The 19605-nt window shown below is 54.2% G+C and overlaps 1 protein-coding gene across 6 annotated transcripts in view; it reads right to left on the bottom strand.

Annotated features, from left to right (window-relative positions):
• Positions 1-19605, bottom strand: part of SCN5A (sodium voltage-gated channel alpha subunit 5) — a 94769-nt gene that overhangs the window by 63250 nt on the left and 11914 nt on the right. For all 6 annotated transcript variants that reach the window (XM_039843275.1, XM_039843274.1, XM_039843277.1 and 3 more), the window contains exons 2-5: positions 15112-15437; positions 12553-12671; positions 5175-5264; positions 3631-3759 (exon numbers count right to left, since the gene is read on the bottom strand). In XM_039843275.1, the coding sequence (XP_039699209.1) occupies positions 3631-3759; positions 5175-5264; positions 12553-12671; positions 15112-15384 (611 nt within the window). In that variant the 5' untranslated portion in view covers positions 15385-15437. The remainder of the gene's footprint in view (positions 1-3630; positions 3760-5174; positions 5265-12552; positions 12672-15111; positions 15438-19605) is intronic.

Below are 19605 nucleotides of genomic sequence, written 5' to 3'. Positions count from 1 at the left end.
CAACTGAGAGGGGGCCACAGGAAAAGCTCTGGCTGGAGGGCTGTTGGCTGAGCTTGTTGGGTTTCCTGGCACCCCCTCCAATCCACCCACAACCTGTAAATCAAGTGGGGGTGGAGGATCAGTTTGAAACCTGTCCAGAAACATCAGACTTGAGGTGCCTCTCATGGTTATGAGCTAGAAGACTAAGTTTCAGTCCCAGAATTGCTGCTGATTCATTCTGTAACTTTGGTCAAGTGCAGGCTCTCTCTGAGCCTCAGTGTCTCCATCTACAGAATGGAGGTGGGATGGGGAGTTTCATGCAATAGAACTTTTCTGCCACTTAAGACTCCTTGGATTATCTTAGGAGCCCCACATTATTGAACCATTTTGGCTAGAACAAAATGCACTTCACTGTATTACCGTGGCAGTAACTAGTTGTTTTCATAAGGCAGAATCACATCAATCAAAGCTGCTGGGCCGATCTAGCCCAGGGCGCAAAGCTGCCATTCCAATAGGCCCATGCGGCCCTAGGCTAAGTAAGCGTGCCACCTGTGAGATGCTTGCAAATGTGGAAATAGTCTGGTGGCCTCTGAGACCCTGTTCTACTTTGTCACTCTGGTTCTGATACAGAGTGAAGGCAGGCAGGTCTTGGTCAGGAGGGCACACCTGCTCTGTGATTTTAAGAGGAAGAAACAGTTCCCCTTGGGGTCCCATGGGCATAGAGGACAGGAACTCTCTCCTGAGACAGGATAGGAGAACTTGCTAAAGGCCTGAGGTCACACAGAGCACCTTCCAGAGTCATGAGCTGAAGACAGGCCACAGCCTGGCTCTTGCCATAACACAAGAGGCTCAGGGCAGTGCCTTTTCTGTGGTTCAGGCCATCCAGGAAGGGAAGGTAGAGAAGGTAGGAAAGCCTCAGCCAGACACTGTGCTCTCTCCTGCCGAGCCCCCTTCCTGTGACACCAGGCCCTCAGAGGCTCATGGATCACTGCCCGCCTCCCATAGAGCACCCTGGAGCCTGGGCCCAGCTGCCATCCTACTCATTCCCAAGTCAGTGCAACCTCCTGGCTCCCTCTCTATTCAGACCTCAGACATGTTCTCAGCTAATAATCCTGCTTCTTATTACTGAGAAAAATAGAAGCAATCAGGAGAGAAATTCCTTCTCTCATCATCAGCTCTATCTGCCCACCTCCATCTCCACCTGAAATTCTGCTCTTAAGGCTGATGCTCCCCCCGGGCCCTGGGCCCTGGGCTCCCCACCTCGTGCTGGCTCAAGGGCTTCTGTCCTGCAGTGCCCCCTTCCTCCATCACCAGACTTCCCCTCCCCTCGGGGTCATTCCCATCAGCCTACAAAGGCACCTCCTTTCTTTGAACCTCCCCGCTTCACACATCTTGCCCTTTGGCCACCACTCTATTTTCGATCCTGTTTATTGCAAACCCCACGGAATCGATGAATGTGTTTGCTCTGCCTCCCCGCCTCTCCTTTCTCTAAGCAGGTGTGCATTCTCCACTCCACTGGAACCTATCTTGTCAAGGTCATCCGTGGTCTTCACTCCAACGGTCCAGCCTTGCTTCTCGCCTTCCTCATGTTATCTTTCAAGTTGGGTCACATCCCTCGGTTGGCTTTTGGGACACTGCTCTCTCCTGATTTTCCCCTACCCACCCTGGCACTTCGATCCAGTCTTCGTCCCATGATCCTCTTCTTTCCTGACCCCAAGATGTTGCAGCGTCCCCCGGTACAGTCCCCAGATGGCTTCCGTTCTCTGGCCACACTCACTCCTGGATGATCTCATCCGGTCTCCTGGCTTTAAATACCATCTGCATCCTGATGGCTTCTAAATTTACATCTCCACCTTGGACCTCTTTCCTGAGCTCCAGACTGGAATATCCAGTTGCCGACACGATATCTCACCCTGGATGCTTTCATACTTAATACATTCCAAACCGGACTGGGTTCCTTTCCTCCCTCAGCCAGCTCCTCCCCCCGCCTTCTCCATTTCAACAGACAGGAACACCATTCCCAAAGCCTCTCAAGCCAAAAACTGTGTTGGGGGCTCCCGTCAGCCCTACCTTCACAGTATATCCAGGATCTGACCACGTCGCTCACCTTCTCTACCTGGACCCTGGTCCCAGCTACCATCCTCTCTCTCTTGGCTACTAAAATAGCCTCCTAACTGCGCTGTCTTCCACCCTTACCCCTCCGGTCTCCTGCCCACACAGCAGCTAGGGTGATCTTATAGAATGTAAGTCAGATCACATCACTTCCTGCTCTTAACGCCCAGAGGCTCCCATCACCCTTGGCCACATAGCTTGCCCCCGACCCCGCCACTCTGCGTCCTCCTCTCCCACTACTCTTTCTCTGGTTCACCCAGCTCTGCCTAGGTCTAAACCTGCACTGGATTTGGGGCAAGAAGTAGCTTTTCTTTGAACCTGTTTCTCCACCTGTAAAATGGAAACAGTGTACCCAGAAACAGAGGTTCTGGTGCCTCTTTCTAACCACTAGCGTCTCCGTCTCGCTTGAAAGCACCCCACCAGCAGGTCTCACTTTCTCCTCCCGCCCTCACAGCACAGTCGAGCTCAGGGCTGCTCATGTCCGGGGTTAAATACTTTGTCTTAAATAGGTGGATTCTGTGAATTTGAGAATCATAGAAAGTGGGTGCTGAATTGAACCTCTGATACCGCCTAGCCTAACACTGTCCTTTCACAGGTGGGGGAACTGAGGCTCTGCAGAGGGCAGGAAGTATGACCCTCACCAGCTCTGCTCACCACCAAGGTGCACTGCACAGCCCTGCGTGCACTGGGTCCCTCACACACATCAGGCTTTCCGAAGGGTTTGATGGCCGAGTCCATGACCACGACTCCCGCATGGGAGGCCTGCCCTGATCAGTCTCCACCAGAGCACAGCATCCTTGCCTGAGACGTCCAGAGTGGCATGCTTCAATCTAACCTATCAACGAGGGTCTCCACCCAGGCGAGAAGGTAGGGCCTGAGCCTGTGTGGCGGCAGGCCAAGGGTCATGTTCACTTAGTGGCAGGCTCCCTATATGTCCTTGACATCAGTTTTCTCATCTATAAAATGGGGATAAGGAACCCCCATCTAGCCTACCTCTCTGGCTGGTGTGAGGACCCACTGGGTCATGTCATTGACCCATTTGAATGGGGTGAGCATATGTGCTGGTGAGCCTGGCATGACATGAGTTCCTAGGGACGCTTGGTCACTTCTCCAGGCTCCTTCTCTTTCTTTAATGTAGTTTCATTCTTAATCACTTTGGCATCCAGGGCATTATTTACAATGGTCCAGAGATTTTAGGCTGTAATATTGGCTTCTCTTGGTGTAAAGGGCAGATAGTGCTAAATCAGAATCTTAATGGTGTCCCTTGAGCACAGAGCTGCCATGGAGCCACAGACGAACCAGTGGACCTGGCCAGATGGCCCGCCTGAGCTACTGAGGACTTGTCTCTCTCCACCAGGGTGAGCTGAGGGTCTCTATCCTGTCTTCCTCCTGCCACAGCAGGAAAGTGGGCTGTTCTACAGCCCCGTGCAGTGCTGCAGCGAGGCTGGGAGGGCTGGGTGGCCCGGGGCCAGGGTGGCGCACACGCCCCTCGGCGTGGCCCCGCCTTGCACAGCTCAGTGCAGCAGGCAAGGTACTTACGCCATGACAATCACGCTGAAGTCCAGCCAGTTCCATGGGTCCCGGAGGAAGGTGAATGCGTGCAGGCAGAAGCCTCGAGCCAGAATCTTGACCAGAGACTCAAAGGTGTAAATGGCAGTGAAGGTGTACCTGGGGAGGAGAAACCGGCGGGGTTCCTCAGGGAGGCAGAAGCCCACAGGCCAGGTTGGCCAGTTCCCCTGCATGGCAGGAGCCCTGCACAGCCCCTCTCTCCAGGGGCCCTCAGACCAGGCTCTCTGTAATGCCCACAGCAGAACTGGAGTTGCAGGCTGGCGCTTTGTTCCAAACCTCTGGCTAACTCATTCACCTTCCCATTTGTTTATTCAGCATTACTGAATGCCTCTCATCTGCCCACCTGAACCTCCATCTTCTCTCTCAGGTATCTTGATTTATGGATACCTTACACCTATGTCCTCATCCCAGCCCTGAGAGTCCACGTACACAGGTCTGTGGTGCCCACCGGTTCTGTCTTGTGGGACAGTAAGGACACAGGAAGGACACTCAGAGTCACGGCCCCTCCCTCTTGTTTGTGCATCCCCAGCAGCTAGTGAGGGGAGCATGGTTCATCCTCAGCCACCTACAGGGTAGGTGGGTACAGCTGTGCACCTTGAGCTTGGAAAGGGGGTTGAGGCTGGGTAGGGGGCTGTTCTCCCTGCTCGGGGCAGGCTGAAGAATCCCAAATGCCTGGATGCCCGAACTGTGGCTCACAGGGCTGGAATGGGACCAGCAACCACATGCAGGCCCCGGCACTGGAGGCACTGCTGGATCCTGTGTGAATAGCGACCGCACCGGGGAAGCCGCTTTGGTAAGAGAGGTTGTCCCCAACATTCTGTCGGTCTCCTGAAAACTGGAGCCAAGTGCACCCAGGGCCCATTAGGTCTGCCTAGCATCTGTGGGTAAGGTGTTTTCATTTAGGAAAGAAGAATCAGAAACAGTTTTCTAAAAATGTTCACATGGTTATAGAAGGTGGGACTTGTGGGGGAAAAGGCAGCAGAGAGCATGGCACCGAAGTGGGGGGGTAGCCCTGGGCCTCCTCCTGGCAGCCAGACCCCTGAGCTGCATGTTACTTCTCCAATTCTCAGTGTCCTCATCTGTCAAATGGGCATAGCGGCTGGACCTACCCTACTGGGTTGCCGTGAGGGTTAAAGGAGATGATGCTTATTATTCTATGACAGTGCCTGGCATGCTAATAATAATAATAATAATAATAATAATAATTATTATTATTATTATTATTATTAATTTCAGACCCTTCTCCAGTGTTATCAGTTCTCTTTGCGGTGGGTCAGGGAGAAAGCCCCACTTTGCCAACCTCCCCTGAGCTTCCTCCCCTGAGGGCACAGCTCAAAGCAAGACGTTAGCAGGACTGGGAGCAGCAAAGAGGGTAGGGGCTGGGGCAAGGACCCCCCAAGTGAGCAAGTCCCTGAGCCTGGACCCCACCTTCTTCGGGGTGACTTTAGAAGCCATAGTATAGAATGGAGAGGACGGGAGGGAGGGCCAGCTGGAGAGGCCCTGTAGATACTCACTCGACATACTTGGTCCAGGGTGGAGGGTCGTGCTGGGCCATGAACACGCAGTTGGTCAGGATGGTGCACATGATGAGCATGCTGAAGAGCGTGGAGCCAGAGTCAAGGAAGCCATGTCTAGGGGGCCAGCCGGTCACCACTGCCAGAGGGTCCTGTCCCTGGGGTCGTTACCGCAAAGCCAGTGCTGCCACTTCAGTGAGACAGAGGCTCCAAGGAGACACACTGGGGCTGTGCCCAGTCCTTGCCAGCCCCTCCCCACGGAGGCTGGCCTCTGTCCCATCCCTGCCTCTTGCAGCTGGACACCTGCCCTGCTCCACAGCCCCTGACAGGGACCAGACACTTGAATCCGCACCTTTAGCTGGTCCCCTGGAGGGTCCATCCTGGAAGGAGGGAGAAAGAACCGACCCCTAGACCTCAGAGGTTTTTACCCATGGCTGTGAGGGAGCGCTCTCCTCGGCCACGTTGGAGAGAGATGGCATTTACATACTGTTCCTCAGGGGCCACGGCTGGAGAAGAAAGCGGTGGTTCAAGGCCCGAGCTCCCTCCCCAGCTTCTATGCGAGTGGCCCAGGCTGACTCTTGGCCTAGAGTGTCTCTGAAGTATTCTGCTGATAAAACTTATGTACCCTGTTGGGACACACTGAGCCAGGGGAGGCAGAGGGCTGCTTCTCTGGCTGCTTTCCGCCTTCGCATGTACTCTTCACTCCTGTCCTCTGCTCCACCTCGTACATTCCTCTCCTCCTCCAAGAAACCCACTTGTCCCCTGCCAGAAGGGGAGATCTTCAAATGCTGGGACTGTGTCTTGGGCATCTTTCTGGGCCCCTGTCCTTGAACTGAACTGCCCCTGGCCTTGTCTGACCCCTGACTCTTTGGCTACAAGTCCCAGCTGCTGCTTCGGGCTGGATGAGGCCCTGACTGACCTCAACGACCTCCCTCTGCGAGACCTACAGAGGAGTGAGGAACAGACCCTGGGCCTCCTGGGGACTAGGGCACCTCCAAGGGACCTGACCTGCACGGGGATACTCTGCTGCCCTCACAAATTCCCTCCCTGGCCTTAGAGGAGAGGCTGGGCTTCTCAATCTCTGCAGCTGCCCCCGGGCTCCCCACACCGCCCCATCCTCAGCCCTGAGGTTCCCACAGGCTGCCCAGAAGCTGCAGTAATTGAACTCCACCCTTTTCCATGGCCTGGCCCAGCCTCAGGCCCGGTGGGGAGGCCAACCCAGTCAGATTGGAGATCTGGCTAAGCTGGGGTGCTGACTTCTGGGGTGGGAGGAAGGGGATGACTCAGCTGGGGAGAGAGGTGAGGCCTCTCTAGGAATCTAGGTGGATGCCCTTTACACCTCTAGTCCTCCTTCTAGGTAATCTAGGAAATCAGATAATAGCTTGCTAAACTAGGCCTTCAGTGAATTCTCCAGTTTCTCATCTGAGATGAGAAGGGATCAGGCTTTGGATCGCCTCCCCTTCCACCCCGCTTAATCAAACCAGAGCCGCTCAGCTCAGGGCCATGGCCCCAGGAAGTCTTGACTCCTCTCTGGCCAGGGGGCCACCTCTCCAGGCATTGGGGTCCCTTCCTCAGCTTGGGAACTGCATCCCTCTGCTTGTGTGAAGGTCTCCATGGTAGGTTTAACTCTCTCTCCAGCTTTCAAGGGCAGGATCAGATATCCACCTCAGTTTCCTCTCTCCTTTATACGCACCCCCTACACACACAAACACTCTCTCTCTCTCTCTCTCTCTCTCTCTCTCTCTCTCTCCATACTCGGGCTCTGTGCCAAGGCTTTCCTCACCGGGCAGTTAACAAGCCCCTCAGCCTGACTCTATTCATCCTGACAGAGCCCCTGCTAAGCCCTCTACTGAGCATCCCAGATGCTTCCTGAAATATGAAAGTAATGATGCTAAGATCAAGCATTTACGAAGCCCTTCCTGGGTGCCAAGCTCCGCTCTCTGTATCCATGAACTGAATTAATTCTCCTGACAACCCATGAGGCCAGAGACTTTGTCTCTGTTTTATAGATGAGGAGACAGAGGCACAAAGAGGTGAAGTTGAAGGATGCTCTAGTAGGTAGAGTGACAGCCCCCCAAAGACAACCATACCCTAATCCCTAGAAACCGTGAATGTTAATTGATACGGCAAAAGGGACTTTGCAGATGTGATTAAATTAAGGATCTTAAGATGTGGAGGTTATCCTGAATTTTCTGGTCGGGCCCAGTGTCATCACAGGGTCCTTACAAGTGAAAGAAGCGGGCAGGAGAGTGAGCGTCAGAGTGATGACTGTGAGAAGGACTCCATCAGCTGTCGCCGGCTTCCAACGTGAAGGAGGCCACGAGCCAGGAGTTCACGCAGCCTCTAGATACTGGAAAAGCCTAGAAAACGGATTCTCCCCTGGAGCCTCCAAAAAGGCATGCAACCCTGCCAAGATCTTGATTTTAGCCCAGTGAGAACTTTTTGGATTTCTGACCTCCAAAACTGTAAGATGATAAATTTGTATTGTTTTAAGCTCAGTTTGTGGTAAGCTGTTACAACGGCCACAGAAAATGACTCCGGTTGGTGGCAGAGCCCAATTCAGCCCCGGCTGCCTGCCTGCGGCCCTCCACCCGGAGCCCCGCTGCCGTACCTCCATCTCTGCACGATGCCATCAAAGGTCATCTGGTCCATTCTCCTGCCTCCAGACAGAAGAGCCCATGTGAGTCACATTGCTTCGGGCTCTCACTGGCCAAGGGCGAATGCTATCCCACACTTGGCCTCTGCTACCCACAGGGCGGCATGAAAACACACGATGGGCTCACACCACAAAGTGTAAGCAGACCACCATTCAGGAGGAGTGAGATTATGTGTCATTTTTAGGGACTGTCACCCGACCATGTATGCCTGACCCTGTGTGGGAGACAGGGAGGCACCAGAGCCACTGAACTGCTCTGAGATGGGATGCTCTGGCAAACCAGACCTGCCTCTGTGTGGGCTTCCTGGGGGAAGCATGTAGGTAGGCACTGAAGGCTGGCCAGGGTTCCTCCAGCAGTCAGCCTAACTGGTCATAGTGAAGTACGGAGGGCTGAGGACTGGGGAGACCTCTCTGTGTGGAGCCAAGCCTCTCCTGGCTGTGGGTGGACCACTCACAGCTCTCCCTAGAATGGAGAAAAGCCCCTCGGCAGAGAGCAGAGTGTGGACAGGCTGCCTTGGGCTAGAGGACTTGGCTGGACACAGGCAGAGATGAACTGGGCTCTAACACCAAGACTTAGGAAAGAACCAGAGTAGAAAGACCCCGAAATCCTGTCGGCCAGGACCTGGGTCCCAAGGTGGAAAATGACAGGAGCTTCCTGTCTGGGTTTTTGCTTTTCCAGACACAGCAATGAGTTGGTGTAAAGCAGACTCTAGTCTCTGCCACTTGACTGCTCAAAACACTGCCTGGCTCTCTTGGCCTTGAAGACGGCTCTTCCTCTAATCTGTCACTCATGGTGTGTGTGATGTGTGTGTGTGTGTGTGTGTGTGTGTGTGTGTGTGTGAGAGAGAGAGAGAGAGAGAGAGAGAGAGAGAGAGAGAGAGAGAGATCTTCCTACCTAGACTAAACCTCTAATCCATATGACTTTGCCCAAAGCATCCCCAGGTACCCCATGCAGCCCCAGTACACAGCCAATACCAGAGAGATGAGTCAAGTGCATTACTAGCCAGTGCATACCTGTCTGCAATGCCTGGTCGTTTCGGGCTGATGACTGAGCTGGTCCCATGTGTGGGCAGAAACAAAGGCCAGCGCTCCAGACCTGAGCTCAGCTGAACATCTTCGATCCTGTCATGTCAAACATCCACTCCTAGCCTCATGATTAAAATGCCAGCAAGGACTGCCTGCCTGGGTCGTGGGGAAGGCCTGAAACTTGCTGTCTGTCTTTAGATCCCAAAGAGTCAAAAAACTCCCAAAGAAAAGGGAATTAACTGTGGGGGTATTTTCATAGATTTGTGCTATTAAAATGAACACACACACACACACACACACACACACACACACACGACGCACACACACGCAAACATGTGGTTTGATTGCCCATTTGAATCTGCTAGAGAAACGTGGGAGGATTTTGTGAACAGATCCTGTGCACCCAGGAAGACAAAATGCTTCTCGGCGTGAACGTGAGGGCTCTCTGAATGTGACTGCAGTAAAATTTGGAGTTCAGTTTGGTTCTTTTTATTTAATACTGGCAGGAACACATTCTGCAGGATTTTAACAAAAACTAATTCGACATGCCCATATTTACCTTTTAGGCAACTTCTCAGGGATGCATTCCAGTGTGGGGTACAGAGCAAAGGGAAACTGAGTTATTGTGCCATCGCTACCGTGGCACTGTGACTACCTGCATTGTTGCAAGTGACCAGGATTTCTTTCTTGAGTGCAGGGGCTGCATTACCGACCCCTCTTAAGTTTGTCTTTGCCCCTCCTGCCCTTTCCAAGGGTCCTGGCACAGAACTTTGCACACTGGGGACTTAGGTGTCTGAATGGATAGAAAGATGTAAGCTAACAATGGGTACAGAATTCTAGTTTTGCAAGATGAAAAAGTTCTAGAGATCTGTTGCAAAACAACATCCATATAGGAAACACTACTGTACTGTATACTTAAAAATGCTTAAGATGGTACATTTTATGTTATGTTTTTTTTACCACAATAAAAAAAAAAATGTAAGCAGAGAGAAAGTTCACAATGGAAAACATGAAATCTGTGTGTTTTAGAAATGCCTGTGACTGCTAACGGGCTTGGGGTTTGTTTTTCGGGTGATGAAAATGGTCTGGAATTAGATAGCAGTGATGCTTGGAATTAGATAGTAGTGATGGTCTGGAATCTAGAAATACATTAAAACCCACTCAGTCATATACTTTAAAGCAGTGAGTTTTGTGTGGCATGTGAATGACATCTTAATTAAAAGAATGCATGGAGAGCCTGTAGGTTTCTAGGCCTTGCTCTGGAGCCTGAGGTCTGAAAAGAGGCCGAGATCTGCAGTTTTAACAACTTTCCGGGTGAGACTGAATTGGCCCTCAGGGATCGACATTTGGATACCATTGCTCCGGGCACTGCGCTCATGAGACCTTGCTGAAACGAAGGCTGTGGGGTTGCGCCCGAGATTCGGCAATTCCTACATGTCCTTGTGTTGCTGACGCTACTGGTGGGTGTATCACACTTTGAATGGCAAGGCTCAGGGCACACAGGGGGGCTCCTAAATGCCACGGATCTAGGTCCCTTCCTCTCCCTCAGTGCCCCCCGAGCCCGCTAAGTGGCGCTGTTGAGGCCCAGCAGTACACTCCCACCCCCAGGCCGCCGCTAGGAGCCCAGCACAGGGCCTCACTGATGCTGAGCCTCTTCCCTGGGGCAGCTGCCCTGGGGGACACAGGCTGGCTCAGGGCCCTTAGGCCTGGTTCTGCTGGGTGGAACCGGAACCTCACAGCCTCAGAGCCACTGCTCAGTGGACCGTCTGGCCAGGCTGGGGAACTCCAGTGCCCCGCCGCCTCCCTGGCTCACCTGCCTCCCTGGTTTAATCTGCCCCACGCCCTGCCCAGGCCTATGCAGAAACCTTAGGGCTGCTGCTGCATCCCTGAGGGCTGCCAAGGCTGCCAAACAGTGCGAGGTTGGTTAGATACCTGGAGGAGAAGCCCCAGAGGGGAGCAGGAGCATGCTTTCACGGAGGCCACACCCTTGGAGTGAGGATGAAGCCAGGCTCAGAGCAAGAAAGAAGGCTGGCCTTTCCCCCTCCTGCCTCATTGTTCTCCCCGGGCTGTGCCCACAGGCCGGCAGGAATGACATGTATTCCTGTAGCTGTCTTATCACTCTCAAGGAACTGTAAAATTCCCAAGGGGACAGAGACAGGGTCTTATTCAGCTCGACACCCCTGGGATGCCAGGCAAAGTCCTTGGCATCCACAGGGAGCTCAGGAACAGTGGCAGTATGGCTCAAAATTAAACCTAGAACCACTCTTGCCTCACGAAGTAAGATATAGCTGTGAATGGGAGGCTGCTCCCTGGGTACGGCCCCTCCCCACAGTAACTGCCCACCCTAGAGACCACCCTGCTGATGATACTGCCGTGGCCTGCAAGTGGAATTTTCCCTGGATATGCACACGTCGCAGCAACCCCATGAGAAAGGCAGGAGCGAGCTGGAGGAGGGGAGAGAGCGTCTGCATGCAGAGGACGAATTCCACGCTCAGCCCCTCCAATTAGCCCCCAGAGTGAGGATCAGGCATGGAGCCCAGGTGGGCAGAAAGTGGGGCCAGGAAGGAGCAGCCTGGACAGGAGAGTCCCTGAGCTGTCAGCATCCGTCTTGGTTACTTAGTCCCTCACTGAGCAGCTGTTTTCCTGAAGCCTCCTGCCCGCCTGGAGGTTAATGGGTGAGGTCTTTGCCTTGGCCATATAGAGTGGGGAATTGAGGGTGACCTTGGGGAGTCCCATCGGGCCAGCCCACCACACTCACAACTAATCATACCGCTGAGCCCAGCAGCATGGATTCCACTAACAGCAGAGCCAGCTGCCAGTCATAGGCCATTGCAGACGCCTGTGACTGCAGCCAGGACCTGCCTTCCTGAGATGCTCCGTCTCTGAAGTCTGGAGAACAGCCACCATTAGGTGCTGGTACCCAGTCCCATAGGTGGTCTGAATGGGGAACCCCCAAGGCCCAAAGACCAGTGCACCTCTCTCATTACACTGCAGTGCTCCAATCGCTCTCCTCCACAGCCGGCAGCTTTTTTAGGCTGTGGTTTATATAATTGAATGCTAACCAGAGTTCTTTGAGATACTCTGAAACTGCAAACATTTTGTCAACACCTAATCAAAAGCAAGTTTTGCCTCCCCCAAACGATGCCCACGTGCGAATGAACTGGAGGCCTCTTTCTTGGGAAGTGCTTTCTCCCTGGCTGAGCCCCAGCGACCCTCCCCTCCGCTTTGAGGTCCTCCTGCAAGTGTGTGTGTGTGTGTGTGTGTGTGTGTGTGTGTGTGTGTGTGTGTGTGTGTGTGTGTCTGTCGGGGGAGAGCTATAGGGCCGAGAGGGTGCAGTGAGAAGGGACACCTGGAGCCCATGTCAGAGCCAGGGGATACCGACAAACCTCACGTCTTCCGGGCTCCTCAGTAGCTTAGCTTCTCGGACATTTCTCTTCTGAAGAACCAGAGTAGGGCTTCCCAAGCTTTTGTGTGCCCAAGAATCCCCTGGGACCTTGCTAACATGCAGGTGCTGACTTGACAGACAGGTCTGGGTGGAGTTTGAGAGTCTATGGTTCCAACTAGCAACTCGGTGATGACTGCGCTGCCTGTCCAAGGACCCGCCAGTAATCGGCACCTCTCTTGGCCCTAAATACCCTGCCACCCCCGTGTGGGGCCCAGAGGGTACACACAGCAGAGACTGACTGCAAAGGATATGAATGAACCAGAATCTTCACAGCCGCTCTCCGGACGGGGTGGAAGGGACTGAGGACATACAAGGCGTTGGTGGCACTGAACCGGAAGATGGTCTTGCCTTTATTCAGCACGATGAAGGTCTGTGGACAGAGAGCTGCTTTAGGTTGGGGGCGGCAACCCCTAGGCCATTGTGGAGATGGGTTTTGGGGGCAGCTGTTGGCTCAGAACCCAAAAACCCTGGCCGAGGGGTGGGGTGGGAGGAAGAGAGGAACTGAGGGACTGAGGGATAGTAGGGGAGGCCTGCAGGCAGCCAGCATATTCGGCAGGTCAGTGGGCCCTCATTGGGTCACCCATGGCTGGGGTGGGATGAGGTCAAGTTTAGGGGAATGTAGGTTGGATTTAGTTTACCTTCAAAATTACAATCCCAACAGGAAGGGGCCTCACATGATCCTAGCTGAGCTGCCGTCACAGTAGAGGCCAGGACCCAGCTGATGCCCCCTCTTTCCTCTTCTCCCTTTTGATCCCTCCCTGCCCTGCGTGGCTTCCCCACAGGGCCCATGGGGGAGTGAGGGGCTAATGAGGGAGCTGGGCCTGCAGGGAAGACTAGGGGTGAGGAAAAGGCAGACCCCAGCCCAGCAGAGAGCGATGTTCCTAGGACCCTGTCTCCTGGAGTCTAGGACAGATGTCAGCCCCAGTGCACAGCCCAAGGTGGACCCCTCCTTAAGCTTCCGGAAGACACTGTCTTCACAGCATGATGGAGCATGGAGGGGACAATGAGTGCTAGAGGCTGAGCCACGTGCACATCAAGTGGGTGTTTGGACGCCCTTGAGGACAGCAGGCGGTGCCTCCTGCCCAGGTGTACGACGGCACAGCTGGAATAGCACAGCTCTGGGGTCTCACTTCCTGGAAGGTTGAGCTGATGAGACAAGATTCTATTTAATCTGGGCTGGGGAGACAAGTTGACCAGCTATATCAGGTCTGAAAGTTCTGCTTGGTGCCTGTGTCACTCCATGGGGCTCCTGGCAGTGTGGCCAGGGGTCAGAAAGGAGAGGCAGAAGGTTAGAGACCAGAATCATACTTGGGCCACGGTTCAAGTATTCCCAGTCACAAGAACAGAAGAGAATGTCCCCGACTCCTTCCAGGCTCAACTGCCAGCACTCCCCGAAAGCTCAGCCCAGCCCTGACCCCACCCTCCACGGGGTCCCCCTGCCGTGACTCCTGCCTGTCCCAGCTAACTACAACCCACTCACCACTTTGACTCCCCACCAGCTGTGGCCTTAACCCCAACACCGATTCTTCCAGCTCTGACCAACCAGACCTCGGCCCACCCACTCTGACTGATCCCAACTTCCAGCCTCATTCTGACCCCAACTGTGGCCCCACCTGAATCATCCGAATCAGGGAGAAGCAGGACCAGGTTTCTGGTCTCCTCCCCCACTTGTGCATATGGACTGGGTGGGCTTCCCCTTCACCCACTCACACCCACACCCACTGACAGGTGCATGGGCGCATGGAGACAATCGCGAAACACACCCACCCTCAGGCTCTTGGTCTCCTAAACGCAGAGTCAAGCACAGTTACACACACACTCAGGCACTCGGTGACACAGGCACACACCCCTTGCACTTGCCATGGACTCACCCTTGCCCTGTGAACGCAGACTCCGTCTGCCCTCCAGTGCTTTCTCAGTCCTGGCCCTGACCACAGTAAGGTAAGCGGCCACCATCCTTGGTACTTGGCCTTCTGGAGGAAGGCCTCCCCCAAGTCCAAACCCACTTTCCTCCAAAGTGTGGGCAGCCAGGTTCGGGACCAGGCCTCTGCAGGAGCCCCATGTGCCTACCGTCAGTCCTGAGAGGTGAGGCCAGGACAGAGGACCCAGACTGGAGAATTTACCTTCTGAATAGAAATCCATGCTGGGAGGAAGCCTGAGTCACCTGGACTAGTGGGCAAAAGCCACTTCTCTCCCTACACTCACAATGGAGAGACAATGGCAGAACAACTCGCTCCCCATCCCTCTCAGATTTCCCACTGGCCCTTGTAGTTCCACTGCCAGCCTCCAAGGCCCAGGGAGCCGCCGCTGTGGCCCCCAGCCTGGGCCACCCTGACACAGCCAATGCCCAGGAAATTCTCGGGGGCGGGGCGTGGGGGCTGGCTGCTGTCCCTAGGTGGGAGAGGGGATCACACTCTGTGCTCTGGGGCCCACACTCGACTCAGGACAGGACTCAGGGCCCGACTGCCATGCACACAGTCTGTGAGGATGGCGTGGAGACCTGCGAAGGTGAAGTCTAAGCCCAGACGATTCCCTGAGCAGGCGCTCGGCAAGGAGGCGAGGGCTCAGCTGTGGCTGCCCTCCTTCCCTTTCATAACACCAAACCGTCTCAGGATGCATATTTCTGGCCTTTTATTCTGGAATTCCAAAATTAAGGTGCTTGGAATATAGATCACCAATGACTCACTCTCCCAAAGCCCAGGAGAGTCAGGCCCAAGCAGAGCTCAATATGGAGGCAAGGCCTTCTCCCCAACTGCTGCATCGACAAAGGAGCCACATGGAAGCATGTGTGAGAGGTGGGTGACAGTCACCTTCTGGGTGCTGTAGTAGGGGTCCAGGTCCTCCAGGGGCTCCCCGAGGAGCTCTCGGGGTGGGTTGCCATAGAGATCTGGCAGCTTTTTGGAGGCCTGCAGGTCCAGCTGGGGCCGGGGAGCCTCCTCCTCGGGCAGCCCGTCACGGCTCTCCTGTGAGGTGGCCAAGCCTCGGGCTTGCTTCTCCGCCATGCGCTTCTCGATGGCCGCCAGGGACTCCCGGGTGAACCTGCGGAAGCTGCTGGTGCCCCGAGGTAACAGGAAGTCTGCCATCTTCTCATCCTGCTTCTGGGGCACAGGCTGTCCTCACGCTGCCTGTGGGGAAGCTGGAAGACACAGACACCAGGCCTGATGCTACGCCCAGGGCTGGAAAGCCGCCACCTACCGGGGGTGGCTGTGCTGGTGGAGGGAAAGGCATAGTTTGCAAAGATGCTCCCGGACCACCGGTTCTCCCCATCTCCACAGGCATACCTGGCGGGGACACTCGCCTGAGGAAAGCCCAGAGCCCTCCAGGCCGTGGGGGATGCATGGGGACCTGCAGGAGGGTTGCTCCTCCTTTTCCCATCCCAACAGTCATGTCCGAACGCAAGTGGGCAAGAGGGATTGTGTCCTTGAAGCCCCTCATCCTACCTCACTCGACACAGCAAGAAACACACCTGTTGGTTCCTTAACCAAGCCCACTTTGAGACACTTGTTACAATCGTGCTGACATACTCTGGACTGAGAGGGACACTGTATGGGGCAGAGACGGGGCCTGTTATCTTTTTTAATTCAACTCTGTGGCAGGGCTCTTCCTGAACAAACGAATGACAGACTGGGTGATGGAGAATACGCGGGTAGCAGGCAAGGGTGTTAGAAGGTGCCCAGTGCTGCCCCACGCTTGTCCCTTCTATAGGAAGCCCTGGGGCTCTGTGGAGGGTAATCGCAGGTCTCCTGGGCAATACTCACAGTCCAGGCTTTTTTTTCGAGGCAGCTCCTTGTCAGGGTGGTGGGGCCAGAGGGTGGGGGACACTGTCTGGTGTCCCCATAGCACCATGCGCCTGCATGGAAGAGGGGGCCCAGACTTCACTTAGGGCCTGGAGGTGCCAACACTTGGCAACAGATGGGGCACCTGTGTCGGCCCAATGAGACCCAGGAAAGTTCTGTGGGTTTTTGAAAACAGATGGGTAACAACTTTGGAGTTGTCATCCAGATGTTGGTGCCCTGGCATACACAGCTGCAGCAGAGCTCTGCCGAGAGCATCTCGATGAAATCCGGAAGGTGGGGCATCTTTCCAAAGACAGGAAACGCTGATGGAGCATCTCGGGCACCTTACACTCCCGCTCGCTCCCCTCCTCCCAAGTCTGAACAAACGAGGGCTGATCCCAAGTGACAGCAGGACCGGAAGGTGGGGACCACTCAGCCACTAGGACATCCAGCTGGCACATGAGCGTGACGCCAGACCGGGAGAATGTGGCCCCGGGTGGCCTCAAACAATCCAGGACCTGGTGTGAACATGCTCTGCCCCATGACACAGAGGCCGAACAATGTGCTCCCCACTGCCCCATCATAACAGGATGTGGTAGGCACAGCCCCTGACTGGGACACCACCGGGAGGCAGTGTCACTAATTACGTCAAACCCGGGAATGGCTGGGCACCAGCTCAAGAGGAAAGGGTGGACACCTGTTAGATACCTCTGCCAGGACAGAATCCCTTTCCATCAACTGAGGGCCAGCTTGGCCTTGATCTTACTCTCGCAAAAACATGTTACCAATGACCCCAATGAGCTGTTGCCGCACAGCCCCCAGCACACAGCTCTCAAAGGGCCTGGCTCCAACCACTGCGGATTGCTGTAAATTAGGCACCTGGCCAGCTGACAGGTAAACAGTGAGTAAACACAACAAAGGCAGTCCTCAAAAGGGCACCTCTGGTCCTGGGGGAGGTGCAGCCAGGAATTGTGAGGACAGAGGACAGGCAGGAGGCGGGAGGTCCCAGGACCTACACCATCCTTCAGCGTCTTGTTCTTCCATTTCATTCAAGTAAAGTTAAATGAACATCTTTGTTAAAAATAGCAGGTGAGGGAGTGGGTTCTCATTTTATAAAAGCACGTCCCTGTCTACTTTCCATCTTTGAGCGAACAAAGAAAGGCGTCTATAATACTCGTCACCAAATGTGAATGATGATTTTTTCCCTTAGCTGTTGGAAATTGAGTAATTTTAAACTTTTTTCTTTGTATTTTTCTTCAGCGCTTGAATTATTTATGATGATCTTGTATTATTCTTACGAAAACAATAAATTCATTATTCTTTTTATTAAAAAAGCCAGCCTGGATGACGGCAGCCCCTCTAGGGCTGTCCTCTCCACTGAACAATCACTAGTCCCTTGAACAATCAGGAAGCCTCCTTTTTTTTGCTTGGAATTATTTCCTAAAAATAGTGTCTCTATGTCTCACTGTATCTGTCTGTGTCCACATGCCTGCAAAGGTTCTGGAGATGTGTGTACACCATGGACCTGTGGGGGTTCACCGGCACATAACCAGTGTGTGTATGTGTGTGTCTGTGTGTGCGCACGCGCATGTGTGTACGAGTGTATTTGTGCAAGCTCGCACCTGCTTATACATCTGTTCGAGTAAGGGTGTTTTTACAAGTCGTATTGAAATCAACTTCATGCAGATTGGTCCACAAACTGAACACACCTGGTAACCAGTGTCCTAGTCAAGAAATAAATGGCTCCCAGCCCCTCAGATTGGGGTTCTCCTCCATGACTAATTAGCTATCCTCCCTCACCAAGGATAAGGACTCCCCTGACTGCTAACAGCACAGATTAGCTTCGCTTGTCTGTGCAGTCCAGGGGCTCCTGACAGACCTCTTGGAGGGATGGGGAAAGGATTCAGGGAGGAATCACATTCTCATTAACCTCTAACTCAGTTTAGCATTTCCTTCCGTTATAAACGCAGAGAGCAAAACAGAAGTGTTTGTAGTGCCCGTGACCAATAGGAACTGCAGATATTTCCCTGTCCCATTACGGGTATGGCAGGTAGCTAGAATATCACTAATGCTCATCGCTACTTCAAAATTACTATGCTTATTAGACCAGCTGCTGGATCTTATTATTTAATATGTTAATAAAGAGGCCGTGATGATGAGGTCTTAGGATGGGTCTTGTCCCAGCTGGCCCCAGCAGTGCATTCATACTTGGAGTTGAGTGGTTTCTGAAACCAGATTCCAGATGAAGTTCCCTGTTCCCCGTCAGCCAGGCAGCCTCAGGTTCCAAAGTAAACTGGCCAAGAGTGTCCTTTGTCTCTGGGCCCCGCAGGTGGCTCTGGTGGGCGGGCAGGATAGGATCCCTTTTCTCTCTTGTTCTCGGCTGCCTGCACCTGGCTCTGGCCCTGCCCTTCCTTCAGCGGCCCAGGGCCCACGCCCTGCTGTGGCTGAGACCAGCCGAGCTCTGGCCGTGAGGTTTCCGCTGATGCCAGGGAAAGGGGCGGGGGAGGGGCGGGTTGGGGGTGGCCTGAGGATGCTCCAGGCTCAGGCCCAGCCATACCCCTCAGGCCTAGGCAGTCAGGCCCCAGCTCTCTGCGGGGGACCCACCTCTGTCTGGGGAAGAGCAGGGGGTCTCCCTTGCACAGCTCCAACATGCAGGGTGTGTGTGTGGCGGGGGGCGTGTCTGGACCTGATTTGATTCGAAGACCACAGCTACTCTTCAGGACATCTTTTCCGTCTGCACCACAGCCACCCAACTCCTTCTCAGGCTGGGACCGCTTCTTCCAGCTGACCACTCTTCCTGGGCCAGTTTTCCCTGTCCTGTCAGCTTCCCTCAAGCTCCAGGGCTTCCCTACTCCATCTTGTCCTAAGTTCATCAGCTTCTGTTTACCAGGTATATTTCTCTCTAAGTTCTGCTGGCTCCTGAGAATTAATGGAAACAAACTGTGAACTTCTCTTTCCAAACTGGTTCCTCCTAATATCCTTTCCTCTGACACTGACCACAACCCCCCACCCCTACCAAATACCATGGCCACTGTGCCACTGCCCTGGGACAGGCCTCCTCGCCCTAGCTGGGACCACGCTGACCTCACTGCCATCTGCATCCTCCCTCTCTCCTTCTAGTCCCCACATGCACCTCCCACCACTCGCTAGCTCAGATATTCCTAAACACTTCCCCTGCCCTGTATGATGGCAGAATCACCTCAGGCTCTCCTCACGACACCACCTGCTCCAGGACCTCTTCTCTGATAGCCCATCCACATTGACCTCCCTCCTCTGGGCTGGGAGGCTAAGCCCTGGCTGCAGCCCTTGCCCTCTTCCTGGCCTGGGCTGTCCTCTGAGAGTGCATGGGGGTGAGTCTGGTCTCCCCAAGCAGCCTGAATGCTTCTTCTTAGGACAGGGCTGTAGGACAGTGACTCCCCCCTCCTCTGAGTTACTGGCCTGTAAATATTCACATCAGGGCAGACATGACATGGGGGGAGAATATTAACTGTTCACACCAGAAACCAGACCCCCCCACCCCACCCCACC

This window comes from Pteropus medius, unplaced genomic scaffold (assembly GCF_902729225.1).
Source record: "Pteropus medius unplaced genomic scaffold, Ma_sr-lr_union100, whole genome shotgun sequence".
Taxonomy (NCBI): Eukaryota; Metazoa; Chordata; class Mammalia; order Chiroptera; family Pteropodidae; genus Pteropus; species Pteropus medius.
The sequence above is the reverse complement of the archived record's forward strand: the minus strand, read 5'-3'. Positions and strand labels throughout refer to the sequence as shown.